Genomic DNA, 12,642 nt, shown 5'->3' on the forward strand with positions numbered 1-12,642 from the left:
GTGTCGAAAGCCTTCTGGAAATCTAAAATTATGGAATCAGTTTGACATTCCCTGTCGATAGCACTCCTTGCTTCATGAGTATGAAGAGCTCGTTGTGTTTCACAAGAACGATATTTTCCTGAATCCGTGCTAACTATGTGTCAATAAATCGTTTTCTTCGAGTTACTTCTTAATGTTCGAATACAGTATATGTTCCAAAACCCTACTGCAAATCTCGTACTTCCCCTTTTGGGTGCTGGTGTGACTTGAGCAATTTTCCAGTCTTTACGTATGGATATTTCTGTGAGCGAGCTGTTGTATATAATTGCTAAATATGGATCTAGTGTATCAGCACACTCTGAGAAGAACCTGACTTGTATACAATCTGGACCGGAGATCTTGGCTTTATTAAGTGATTTAAGCTGCTTTGGTACACTGAGGATATCTACTTCTATGTTTCCCATCTTGGCAGTTGTTCTTGATTGGAATTCAGGAATATTTACTAAGTCTTCTTTGTTGAAGGAGTTTCTGAAAACGGTATTTAATAACTCTGCTTTAGTGGCACTGTCATCAGTGACTTCATAGTTATTATCGCGTAGTGAAGGTATTGATTGCATCTTGCTACTGGTGTGCTTTATGTATGACCAGACTCCCTTTTGGTTTTCTGCCAGATTTCCAGACAGAATTTCGTTGTGGAAATTAATAAAAGCATCTCACATTGAACTACGCGCTATTTTTCGAACATCTGCAAAACTTTGCCAGTCTAATGTTAATGGGAAGACAATGAGGTCGCACAAGTCTCGGAGCCGCAAGAGAACACTAGCGAGAAAAACATTGCATACTGGCAAACGGTCAACCGGACGCACCTGATGATGTTACGTCACCCTGACTGCAGAATGATGTGAATAACACTGAAATGGCTTGTGTTATCCACCGAGAGAAACGGGGAACACAAATGAGTGTGTGAATTACACACATTTCTCAATTTAACGTGACTATTTCAGTGGCGGATGCAAATTCGGGTAATCAAATGTTTGAGGAAATATCGTATTGAGTTTAAGGTAGCCTTTTGTGATTGAGGAAAAATAAACTTTGTTCTGTTATTATTGATTGCTAAACCCGCTTTTTATACATAAAGAAAGAAACGGAGAGTCTCTACTTTTCTAGAAGAAGTCTTAACAATTCCAATGGCCTACAATTACCTGTTCGTCCCAAAATGAATCAAGTCTTCTCCTGTCCATATTTTGCTTGTAGAACTTACAACCTATTCATGTGCAACATTGTTTAAATGTACTAATAGATAACGCCAAGAACGTTTAAAGGCTAAGACATGTCACTAACAACTTTCCTTAAAAATATTTATTTGCTTAGTGGCCAAACTGATACGTTGCGAGACGCTCTGATGTGTAATCATAGACATGTAGTACGTTTTGTAGTCCTGATGCCATAAGAGGCCTAAACGTATGCACTTGATCTGTAACTGTATGGTTTTGTATGTCTGTAAACCTTATATGCAGTAATAGCTGTATGCCTATCCTGAAAGTTAAAAAAAAGTTTTTAATCACTTAAAAAGAAAGAAAAGGAAAATTACGTGGTCGATGTCTCAGTGACTCTATGTTATGCACTCACGTCAGAGGACTCAAACGCGAACGAATATGTGAGTCACAGTTACTTGTTTTCTGCTAAACGTGACGGATTCAATAGTGATGGCAAATTTTGGGTACTGAAATGCTTCAAGAATTTTACATTGGATCTGGGGAGCAAAATTTGTTCTGCCTTTTACCTTTTCTAGCATAATCGTGTGCCATATCGTTTACATGTACTTAGAGACAATGACATGAACATTCCAAGTATTAGGATATATCCAGAATAAGATTTTCACTCTGCAGCTGCGTATGCGCTGATATGAAACTTCCCTGCAGATTAAAGCTGTGTGCCGGACCGAGACTCAAACTCGGGACCTTTGCCTTTCGGGGGCAACTGCTCTACCAACTGTGCTACTATTAGGATATACCATCGATCGCTTTTTAAAAAGCGTATTATTAGCGTCTTGACCTAAAAGGTATGTAGTGTGTGGATTTTGTTGTCCTGTTTACACAATATTCATGTAGCTGTATTGTTTTCTTATGTCTGTAATTTTTTTGAAATAATAACTCTATGTCCTAAAATGTAATTAAGTAATTTAACCAATAACAAGAAACAGAAAAGTGTTCCAGCGGTAATGCGGGTGCGTGAAAGCCGAGAGGTTACGGGATCAAATATGGATCTAAACACGGATTTTTCAGTCTCCTTTTTAACCTAGCCTTCACGTCTCACTGGAGTGAGGTGTCGCCAGAAAAGACACGTGGTTTGGATTCTACGTTAAACTGTACGTAGCCCCTCTTTCCCGTCTAGGATAACTGGAGTTTTTGGGGACACGTAAGTCGCAAGAAGCGGCATCTGACGGAGAGACTTGAATTAGGTCATTGAGCCACACGAAATTATTTTTTACGATCTACAAGATTTGGCTAAAATAACTCAGAAACAGTCAGAACAGTAACGACGGGCAATATGAATGCTGCTGCATGCCCTATAGGCGCGTTTGAGATATTGGTAGGCGACGGCAAGTATACATCTTGGTTGTTATGTTTGTTAAGAAACGGAAGCTCTTTTTGTTACTGAACGTAGTTAGGCTGGTTCTTCAATTAAGCCCCTTTAAACTGACGTAAAGAAAAGTCCCATGTACCAGGTCGGTTCCAGTCAGAATAGAGGTAAATGAAAGTAAGAACATTGTTAGAAAACATCAAACTGCGGTGTGTAGTGGGATACCAAACTTCCGAGCGTGATTATTGGTATCAGAAGAGGTGTGTCTGATAATTGTAACAATGGTTGAGACTTCAAATTGGAAAATTATACATATATCTATAAATCATAAAAATGAGAACGAATGACACATGAAAGGAGGTTAACGGTACTCATAACAAAGGATCGAAAATAATAGAGACGTCACTTTGATACAACCACTTTATTACAAAAGTATAGAATACACATTTTCACGAATCAAGTATTATAAAAATACAAAAAGAGAATATAAATATGATTCGTCAAAAAGGAAGAAGATACGTGTAATGGTAGAGATCGACATAAAATGCAATTAGTGTTGCATTGTGAATCTGAGAGATGGAATGAGACAAGACGCCAAGAAGTTCTGCAGCTGCTACTGAGCTCCACGGCACTTAATACCGCACTCCGTCCCTGGGCTGTTGACGAGATTGGTACAACGTTCCCATCTTCGCTGTAAGATCTGGAATATGCAGTTGTCTCAACGCTGTCAAGAGCCCTTTTTGAATTCCTCAGGCGGTCAAGTACAAGTGAAGACAGAGAGCTGCGATGGCACATACTTGATGATTATTCTCTTGCAACATCGTGGTGTTTTGCTTCAGTCCATATATAGAGCACCATTCGGATTCAGCGAGGTTGAATAGTCATCGTGGTTCAGACCATCGAATCGTTCCCATCTTAATGACCCATGGTGGTGCAACACGTGAGGGATGGAAATAGTTTTGATGGCGCTACAGAGAGACGACTTCAGTGCTTGTAGTGGCTCTTGTAGCCGCCGCTGTAGCCACCTCCATAGCCGCCTCCATAGCCGCCACTGTAGCTGTTGCTGTAGCTGCTGGCACCGCCTCCCAGGCTGCCAGAGTAGACGCTGCCACCATTCAGCCCACCAGCAGAGCTGGGCACGTACACGCCCTTCAGCGGACCGCTGGAGCCACCTGAGATGAGACCTCCAGTGGAGTAGGAACTGCCACCGTAGCCGATGCCTCCAGTGGAGTAGGAACCGCCGCCGTATCCGTAGGAACCAGCGTAGCCACTGCTCACCAGTCCCGTGCCCAGAGAGCCGGACGAGATGATGCCTCCGGCACCTCCGGCCAAGCCAGAAGAGTAGGCGCCCCCTCCGAGGCCACCGGAGCTGTAGACTCCACCGCCCAGGCCTCCCAGACCGCCTCCAAGACCGCCTCCCAGACCGCCTCCCAGACCGCCTCCAATACCGCCTCCAAGACCGCCTCCGATGCCGCCGAGACCTCCAGTGGCGAGACCGCCTCCGACGCCAACTGAGGAGACACCGGTGGAGACTGGCACCGGGACAGGGTGAGGTACGGGAACACGGATGGGGTAGGGCTGGGGAACTCCGACAGGGACCGGCTGGGGCACACGGACCGGGTACGGCTGGGGCACAGGGACCGGTACGGGCCTAGCAATCGGGACGGGCACGGGTCGGAGTACGGCGACGGGGTATGGGCGGGGCACGGATACGGGGACCGGGTGGGGCACCCTGACGGGGTACGGCTGCGGCACGGGCACGGGACGGCTCACGGGGACGGGGACGGGCTGAGGAACGGGGACGGGGCGGTTGACTGGCACGGGGACGGGTTGTGGGACGGGCACCCTCACAGTCTGAACCACTGTCTGCGTCTGCGGAGCAGCGACGGCGACACCGCCAAAGCCGGCACCTCCACCGAAGCCGGCGCCGCCCCCGAAGCCGGCACCACCGCCGAGTCCTCCACCTAGGCCGATCCCTGCACCTCCCAGTCCGGCTCCGCCGTCAGCGAGGCCGATTCCAGCTCCTCCGAGTCCGGCACCGCCACCTCCGAAACCGCCAATGGCGCCACCGCCGCCGTAGTAGCCAGATCCGCCACCGTAGTAGCCAGATCCACCACCGATGAGTCCGCTTCCGCCTCCGATGAGTCCACCGCCACCTCCGATGAGTCCACCGCCACCTCCGACGAGGCCACTTCCGCCCCCGATGTAGCCAGATCCGCCCCCAACGTAGCCAGATCCGCCACCGTAGTAGCCAGATCCGCCGCCGTAGTAGCCAGATCCACCACCGATCAGTCCGCCTCCGCCTCCGATGAGACCACCTCCGCCTCCGATGAGTCCACCTCCGCCGCCGATGCTGTGCTCGCCAGTGAGAATACCGCGCTTGTCCTGTTTCTTGGCGTCATTGTCCGTTGTGGCCGCTTCAGAAGCAGCCTTGGAGACTTCGCCAGCCCAGGCGGACGCCACGAGGGCGCAAAGCAGGTACGCCTGTACGAAATTATAACTGCGTAAGTACATGTCTGAGTCCACACTCGTTCTACCTAGCTCTAGTATGTAGATCAGTGACGTGGGGCAGATAGGAAAGCAGATAGGACGGCAAAATAAGAAGTTCCTGCTTCTAATTTGACACGTTATAATACTGCTTCCCAATCTTTAACAAGTTTAAAAATGTGTGTGAAGTCTTATGGAACTTAACTAAGCTTACACAGCACCTAACCCAAATTATCCTAAGGACAAACACACACACTCATGCCCGAGGGAGGACTCGAACCTCCGCCGGGACCAGCTCCAAAGTCCATGACTGCAGCGCCTAAGACCGCTCGGCTAACCCCGAGCGGCTCTTTAACAACTGCGCCGGCCGGTGTGGCAAAGCGGTTCTAGGCGCTTCAGTCTGGAACCGCGTGACCGCTACGGTCGCAGGTTCGAATCCTGTCTCCGGCATGGATGTGTGTGATGTCCTTAGGTTAGTTAGGTTTAAGGAGTTCTAAGTTCTAGGGGACTGATGACCTCAGAAGCTGTTCCATAGTGCTCAGAGCCATTTGAACCATTTTTTTAACAAGTCCGGCTATCTGCAAATAACTTACTCCTTTTTGTTCGGGAGGACGACGGTTCAATCCACGTCCGGCCATCCTGATTTAGGTTTTCCGTGATTTCCCTGAATCGCTTTAGGCAAATGCCTTGATGGTTCCTCTGAAAGGGCACGGCCGACTTCCTGCCCCGTCCTTCCCTAATCCAATGAGACCGATGACCTCGCTGTTTGGTCTCTTCCCCCAAACAACCAACCAACCACCCTTTTTGTTCAGCATGTTGAATACGATATTCTAATTTGTTTCCAGTAAAGTATGTCATTGATATTTGTGCTCAGATTGCTTGGGAACCTAATAGCCAACACGTATAACAATGCTGACCGCACAGAAAAAATGGGCAAAAGCACGAAGAAGAAGAAGAGGGTTTACTTTTCCCTGAAATAAATATTTCATATCTATTGCAAGAAAGTAAACACGTGATGTTTGCGTTAACCATATAAATGATCAGTTCAGGTTTGTAGTAGATGAAAATTATTTTTCCTGGTTTTTGTTAATTTAACTGAGCACACGATAAAATTGGACGTGGAATGCAAAACATATCATATACTTCGCTTTTTCGGGAAAAAAACTTTTGTTACACCAAACAATACTTCGCCTCTAGATTCTGCATTTTAATGTTTATTTGTTGCAGTTTTACATGATTTTCGAAACACTCTTGTTCCACCAGTCCTGCGGCCTTGAATGCGAACTATTCGTCATCATTTTCAGGTCTGGAGCCGTCTCCAGAATCACGTACATTCTGTATAATTGTGTTCTGACCGTCCATTATCTGGCTCCAAGGTGAGAGTTTGGATTCCAGTGTTGTAATGACGAAAGGTCGGTAAATATTTGGCGGAAAAAATGTGGAATGATCGACAAGACTTCTAAAAGCGTTGTGTTTAGGGTGAGGCAAAATTTATTTTTATTTTTTTTCTTCACATACAGGCTGTCGGGGCGTGTCCATACATCCATTTCAATCGTGGAATCTCAACTATGACGATACGAACAGAGGACAACAGATCACCCAGTCCCCGACCAGAGAAAAACTCCCACACGGCCGGGTATCGAACCCGTACCCCTTAGGTTAGCAATCCGCAGCACTGAGCGTGGAGCTACCGAGGCAGACAAGAGGCAAAATTTCGTCAGCGTTTGTCGCATTTACGGCAGTTCTCGTTGGAAACGAAGTCTTTTATTGACCCCATTTCACAATGGTAATCGTTTTATTGCACGGTTATATCTGTACCATACTCGCAGCAACAGAACACACTTCGAATAAAGTTGAGGTGGCAAGAGTTGGGTATCATCGCCGATGACGTCTGGCCAAATAACCCTAATATCAGTAACCCAACCAACACTGATTTTTTTAAAGAATCGAACTCGCATGTACAAAACAGGATGAACAACTCCGTTTTCAGAGCTGGTTGTTTAGTGCATGTGAGTGTTTATGATGTCAACTATGTGTCTCACAATGATGTAATTTTGCAGGTACATTGAGTGTTATATGCGGATACTGTCTGCAAACGGTTTTCCGAAAAAGTTTTCATTAAAGAAGTAATAAACTGAAGCGTCGTACCTGACGCTGAACTTTTATTGCATGGACAGCGAAAGTGTAATAAGGGACGAACTTGTTTCATTTCTCAATTTCTTTGGAAGCTATGAGAGGGGAAAAGTTCAGAAAAAATTTGAAATGATGTGTGAAGTTTATTGGAAGTCTCTAAGCGTTCTCATTACGAAATAGTGGATGAATGTAGATTGAGTAATTGGCTCGAGACATATGCACAGGTGATAACTTTATTACTTGTACTTTGCTGAGTCTTTAATGTAAGACTGTACGTCCTAACAGTCTGCCTCCGTCGCTGAGGGGTGTGTACTGCTGATTGCCGTGCAGGGGACCTGGGTTCGATTCCCAGTAGTGCCACGGATTTTTAATTTGGTGAGAGGACTGGTACGGGATGCACTCGGATTCTTGAGGCTAACTGGGAAACAACTCGATCTATTAGCTGCGGTTCCAACTCGATAGCGACCGGGAAAGCGGTGTGGTGACAAGATGTCCTCCGTACCGCATCCAGAGACGCCATTGTCGGACTATGACACGGCTGTCGGTCGGTCCCATTAGCGTGTCTAGAGCAAGAACGCGGAGCTTCACCTCTTAATGAGTAGATCATGACAGAATTTTAAATTTTTTGGTTCGGTCAATAAATATATGAAACACTGTCCCTGTGAATATCTAAATAGGTAACGAGCAAGTGAGATCGTACATAATTTGAGTAGTTTGTAATACAAATGTTCACAATTTATACCCTGAAGGAGCCAAGGCGTGGTTAAGGCGACCACTCATGACAAGCGGGAAATCTGAGTGTAGCCCCGGCTCAAATTTTTATTTGTAACAAGTAGCTCATGCTAATACATAAAACATGAAACTGTTTTGCAAGAATTTTATATGATCGGCTTTTTCGAAATCCCTTCAGACATCCATGGAGCGCATTTTGACGGAAGCAGACCTCCGTGTTCATCTTCAGAACACGTTCTAGGTCCTGCTACAAATGTAGCAGGTATCAGCTCTATTCCCATCCTGCATAACATAGCGACCCGTTCAAAGAAATTAATCTTCCAAGCTTGTACTGCCCAAAAGACAGCGGTATACTAGCCGACGACGGGGAAAGCTAATCTGGATTATTCAATCTGACTCGAGCGGAAACTGCGGACCGGTTCCAGCTAATGTGCTGGAGAAGGTATCTGGATAATGTGGAGCAAAGTGGCCGCAGGATGTCTTGCCGGGCTATCATCTTTCCTCGTGAAAGCTGTTCGCTGTTGCATAATAGGAGGCCAGCTGCGTTAGGTAGCTATTACCGTCCGCTGGGTGGAGTTCCCGCAGACAATTAAACCAACTTAAGCGTCTAGATTCGTTTCAGTTCTCCCAGATAATCGTGTGAGAGCCATAAAAAGAACGAGATGACCTCTCGCCGTATCCAACTGCAGAACTGGTTTTTCTGTTTCTGGTGCAACTCCGACTATCGTCCTCATAAGAAGTTTAAGAACAATAATCTCGTCATTAAAGAGTAGCTACGAGTTCTCTTGGACAGGTGCTGGGATGAACATTTAGACTGATCTCGTCGAACGAACCGTCTTGCATTCGGTCAAATACGGCTGTAGCAGAAATATTGACATGTAAATGGCGATATAAAGTGGTACTGGGAAATGCAATAAGCGTCAGAACACCGTGCAAGAAAACTGAGACACGGAAGGATCAATGGGAGATCCGTTAAATATAGTTACATGGTACTGGAAGGGAAAAATTGTAGCGGCTAACAAGGGGTGGGAAAAAGAGAATCAAGAAAGCTGCAGGTATTGTTGCAGCTCAAGACAAGTTTTTACCGAAATACTGCAGTGAGACCAGGACTACACATTAACATGGTGTTGTGTTGGCAGAAGAGCCAACACCTTGTTACTAGTGGGGACCGAAATGCACGCGTTTTAGCTCACGCAGGCTAGCGTGAGGAGGGAAGAACTATACTGACGTGAGGTCTGGAACATGACAAGGAATTAGAATTCAGAAAGCGGACGTAATTAGTTTGATACTTAACTTTAATCCATTATTGATGAACGTCGCTCTTGATGCTACATGAGTCACAATATTATTTGTTCAGAAGACATAGTAATTGGATATGGCGCTTTGCTAGGTCGTAGCAAGTGACGTAGCTGAAGGCTATGCTAAACTGTCGTGTCTGCAAATGACAGCGTATGTAGGCAGTGAACCATCACTACCAAAGTCGGCTGTACAACTGGGGCGAGTGCTAGGGAGTCTCTCTACACTAGAACTGCCGTGTGGCGGCGCTCGGTCTGCGATCACTGATAGTGGCGACACGCGGGTCCGACGTATACTAACGGACGGCGGCCGATTTAAAGGTTACCACCTAGCAAGTGTGGTGTCTGGCGGTGACACCACACATGGTCATGATCAAACACCATTGACAGTTGATGAATTGACTTTTATGGGAGTAGACATTTTTAAATATTTGGGTAGCATTTTTAGCGAGAAAAATAGACTGGAAACTGAAATTAAGGTAAGGATCGCAACGGAAAATAGATCATGTACTAGCTTATGGGACGTGCTGCGCCGTAGAGCAGTTTCGAGAAGTTTTAAAATCATGGTATACGAGCGTATTATGCTCTCGGTAGCACTATATGGCTCTGAAACGTTTACATTAAGGAAAATAGATGAACAGAAACTATTAGTCTTCGACAGATTGATATTAAGGAAAATGTTTGGCCCCGACAAGGATACCCAGCCACAGGAAGGGAGGATAGTAAAAACATTAGGAACTGGCAGACTTATATCCGCTAGCTGATATCGTCCAAAGGATGAAGAAAAAAAGATGGATGTGGGCTGGACACCTAGTTAGGATGGAAGCGGAAAGGCTGCCGCGAATCTCATTCTCAGCATCCGTGGAGGGCACAAGGGACTGAGGAAGGCCAAGAACAAAGTGGAAGGATGAAGTTACAGGGATACGGAGGCGATGGGCCTGAGAAACGGAGAATGGATCGCGAAAGGCAGGAACAAAAATGATTGTTGGAGGACTATAGAGAACGCATATGGCCTCTCACGCCACAGCGACAGTTGAAGAATCGACGGCTTCGGTCTCGAAAACTGACAACGGCAGGGAGAACGGTGTACTGACCACACGCCCCTCCATATCCGCGTCCAGTCACGCCTAGCGCCTGTGGACGACACGGTGGTCGGTCGGTACCGTTGGCCTGTACGGAGGGAATTCAACTGAGTTTAGTCTGGAGCGCTGTGAATGGTGTACCAGACGGCCATGTGATACTCTACCGCTGACAGTGAGGCAGTGGAGTTGTGTTTACACCATAGTCGTAACTAAAGTGGTCGCATCGAGTTCGTAACCCACAGGGACCATAGACAAAAGAGTCACGGTGTATCAGTGACAATCGGATTCAAACCCGACAGCAAATGTCGCTTCCAATGAATACAGGCCAGCCTCGATAATTTCCTAAGCGAGCATGGCAATGGCAACTGCATCCTAGTTACAGCTCGAGCCTGAAGTTCACTGACGTTGCTGATTGTATTGTAGTCTTCTTTTGAAAAACAATTTAATGTTAACACAATTACTGGATTACTAGTTTCGGTAGTATGTATTGCCATCCTCAGATTCATAAAACCGTACAGTAGTAGTCACATCAGACTGTGCTTACACGACTCTGCACGTGAGGATTATACAGCATGGAGAAAGGAACGAGTTACTATAATGAAATGCAAGGTGTTTTATCACAAAGTGTGTAAAACTTTGAGTATACATGGGACGTACAAGACACATACGTGTCATGTCTACACGCTGAGTGGCATAAAGCGATGTTGACTGCCACAGTTCGCGTTTTGTGTCCCGGTGTTAGTCCTTGCGAAACCGACGACCTCCACTTACTCTGGAGGACTGTAGAGTACAGCAGGAATGTACGTTATTAGGCAAACTGGTAAATACAGAGTTCTGCACAATGACAGATACAACAGATGTTCTTATTATCGTTATAGAAGCAGTATTGCGAAATGTAACAGTGAAGTGAAAGGAGGGTATTTTCATTTGGTTTACAGCTACAGGCTTGAGGAATATTCTTTTTGAGAGGAAATTAAAAATAGGAAGGAGTGTTGCAGCGTTATTGACGTTGGAAGAAATTATAGTCTGGTATCTCAACACCAGTTCTGAAAGTGGAGGTGTGTGTTCATAAACTGTTAAATTGTAAATGTTTATGAGACTCTGGACTAGAAAACTAAATGTGGTTTTTAGTGATCGTCTCTAACTTTAACAGTGAATAAAAATTTCTTGAATTAAATATTCTTGCGCTAAACTACTTAATTTTCTAATTTTTCAAAATTAATATTCGTAATAAAAAGCGGCTTGAGGCGAAGAGAAGTGTCTTGAAGAAAGTCAGTACAGCTGTGGACTCTAAATAAGTCTTCTGGATGTATGAAAGCCATTAAAGCATATTATGCCCACAGATTCTATTATAGTTCCTTATACAGTACGTAAATAAAGGACAGTCACATCACTAGTGTTGAAGTTGGAAGCACCTGCACGTCAGATGCGAACTGAAGGTGTACGCTTCAGATAGATAGACACTGCCTTTAAAAAATAAAAATTTCTTGAAACGAATATTCTGCCATAAATCTGTTGTTTTTGTTTTAAGTTTTCAGGGAAAATAGTGGTAATAAAAAGTAGCCTTATGCAGGAAAACTGTCGATATCAAAGAATTAAGTACAGATATGAAATATTAATAAGCGTACTGAATGTGTGAATCCTATAGAGCTATAGAGGATATTAGGACGTGTATGCAATTCCGCAGAAATTGTTTTATGTTCGCAGACTGAGCTCTTGTGGAATTAAATAGTGTCCTCATGCATAAAAATTTGCTCTTTCAAGAATTTTAATGTAGATTTAAAGTTATAGACAGAGTGCTGAATGTATGAACCCTATGGAGCGTTATGAACACTGCAGAAGTTATTTTACCCTATGGAGCCTTACGAACACTGAAGTTTTTTTAGGTCCACAAACTGATCCATGTGGAACTTACCACAGCAGTGGTACTCATCTTGCTCGGGTTGTGGAAATAAAACGTGGCCTTAAATTACCTCAGTCAAGAAACTAATGCAGCTGTGAAGTATTAATAAGCATACTGAATGTATGAAAGCTACAGAGATATGGAACGTTATTAACACTGCAGAAATTATTTCGAGTCCGAAAACTGAACCCTGTGGATCTCACCACAGCAGTGGTACTCATCTTGCTCGGGTTGTGGAAATAAAACGTGGCCTTAAATTACTGCAGTCAAGAAACTAATCTAGCTGTGAAGTGTTAATAAGTATACTGAATGTATGAAAGCTACAGACATATGGAACGTTATTAACACTGCAGAAATTATTTCGAGTCCGAAAACTGAACCGTGTGGAACTCACCACAGCAGTGGTCCTCATCTTGCTCGGATTGGCTGTTGCTGCCTGTGAGAGGAG

General features: G+C 44.9%; 1 protein-coding gene across 1 annotated transcript; it reads right to left on the reverse strand.

Moving 5' to 3' along the window:
- Positions 1 to 3,546: 3,546 nt before the first annotated feature.
- LOC126106250 (uncharacterized) lies at positions 3,547 to 12,642 on the reverse strand. Its single transcript, XM_049912476.1, has 2 exons — positions 12,589 to 12,642; positions 3,547 to 5,046 (listed from the first exon to the last, which is right to left on the reverse strand). Exons 1-2 carry the CDS (start codon positions 12,604 to 12,606, stop codon positions 3,547 to 3,549), a joined length of 1,518 nt encoding a protein of 505 aa, XP_049768433.1. The 5' UTR covers positions 12,607 to 12,642.

The sequence above is a fragment of the Schistocerca cancellata genome, chromosome 10 (genome assembly GCF_023864275.1).
Source record: "Schistocerca cancellata isolate TAMUIC-IGC-003103 chromosome 10, iqSchCanc2.1, whole genome shotgun sequence".
Classification (NCBI taxonomy): Eukaryota; Metazoa; Arthropoda; class Insecta; order Orthoptera; family Acrididae; genus Schistocerca; species Schistocerca cancellata.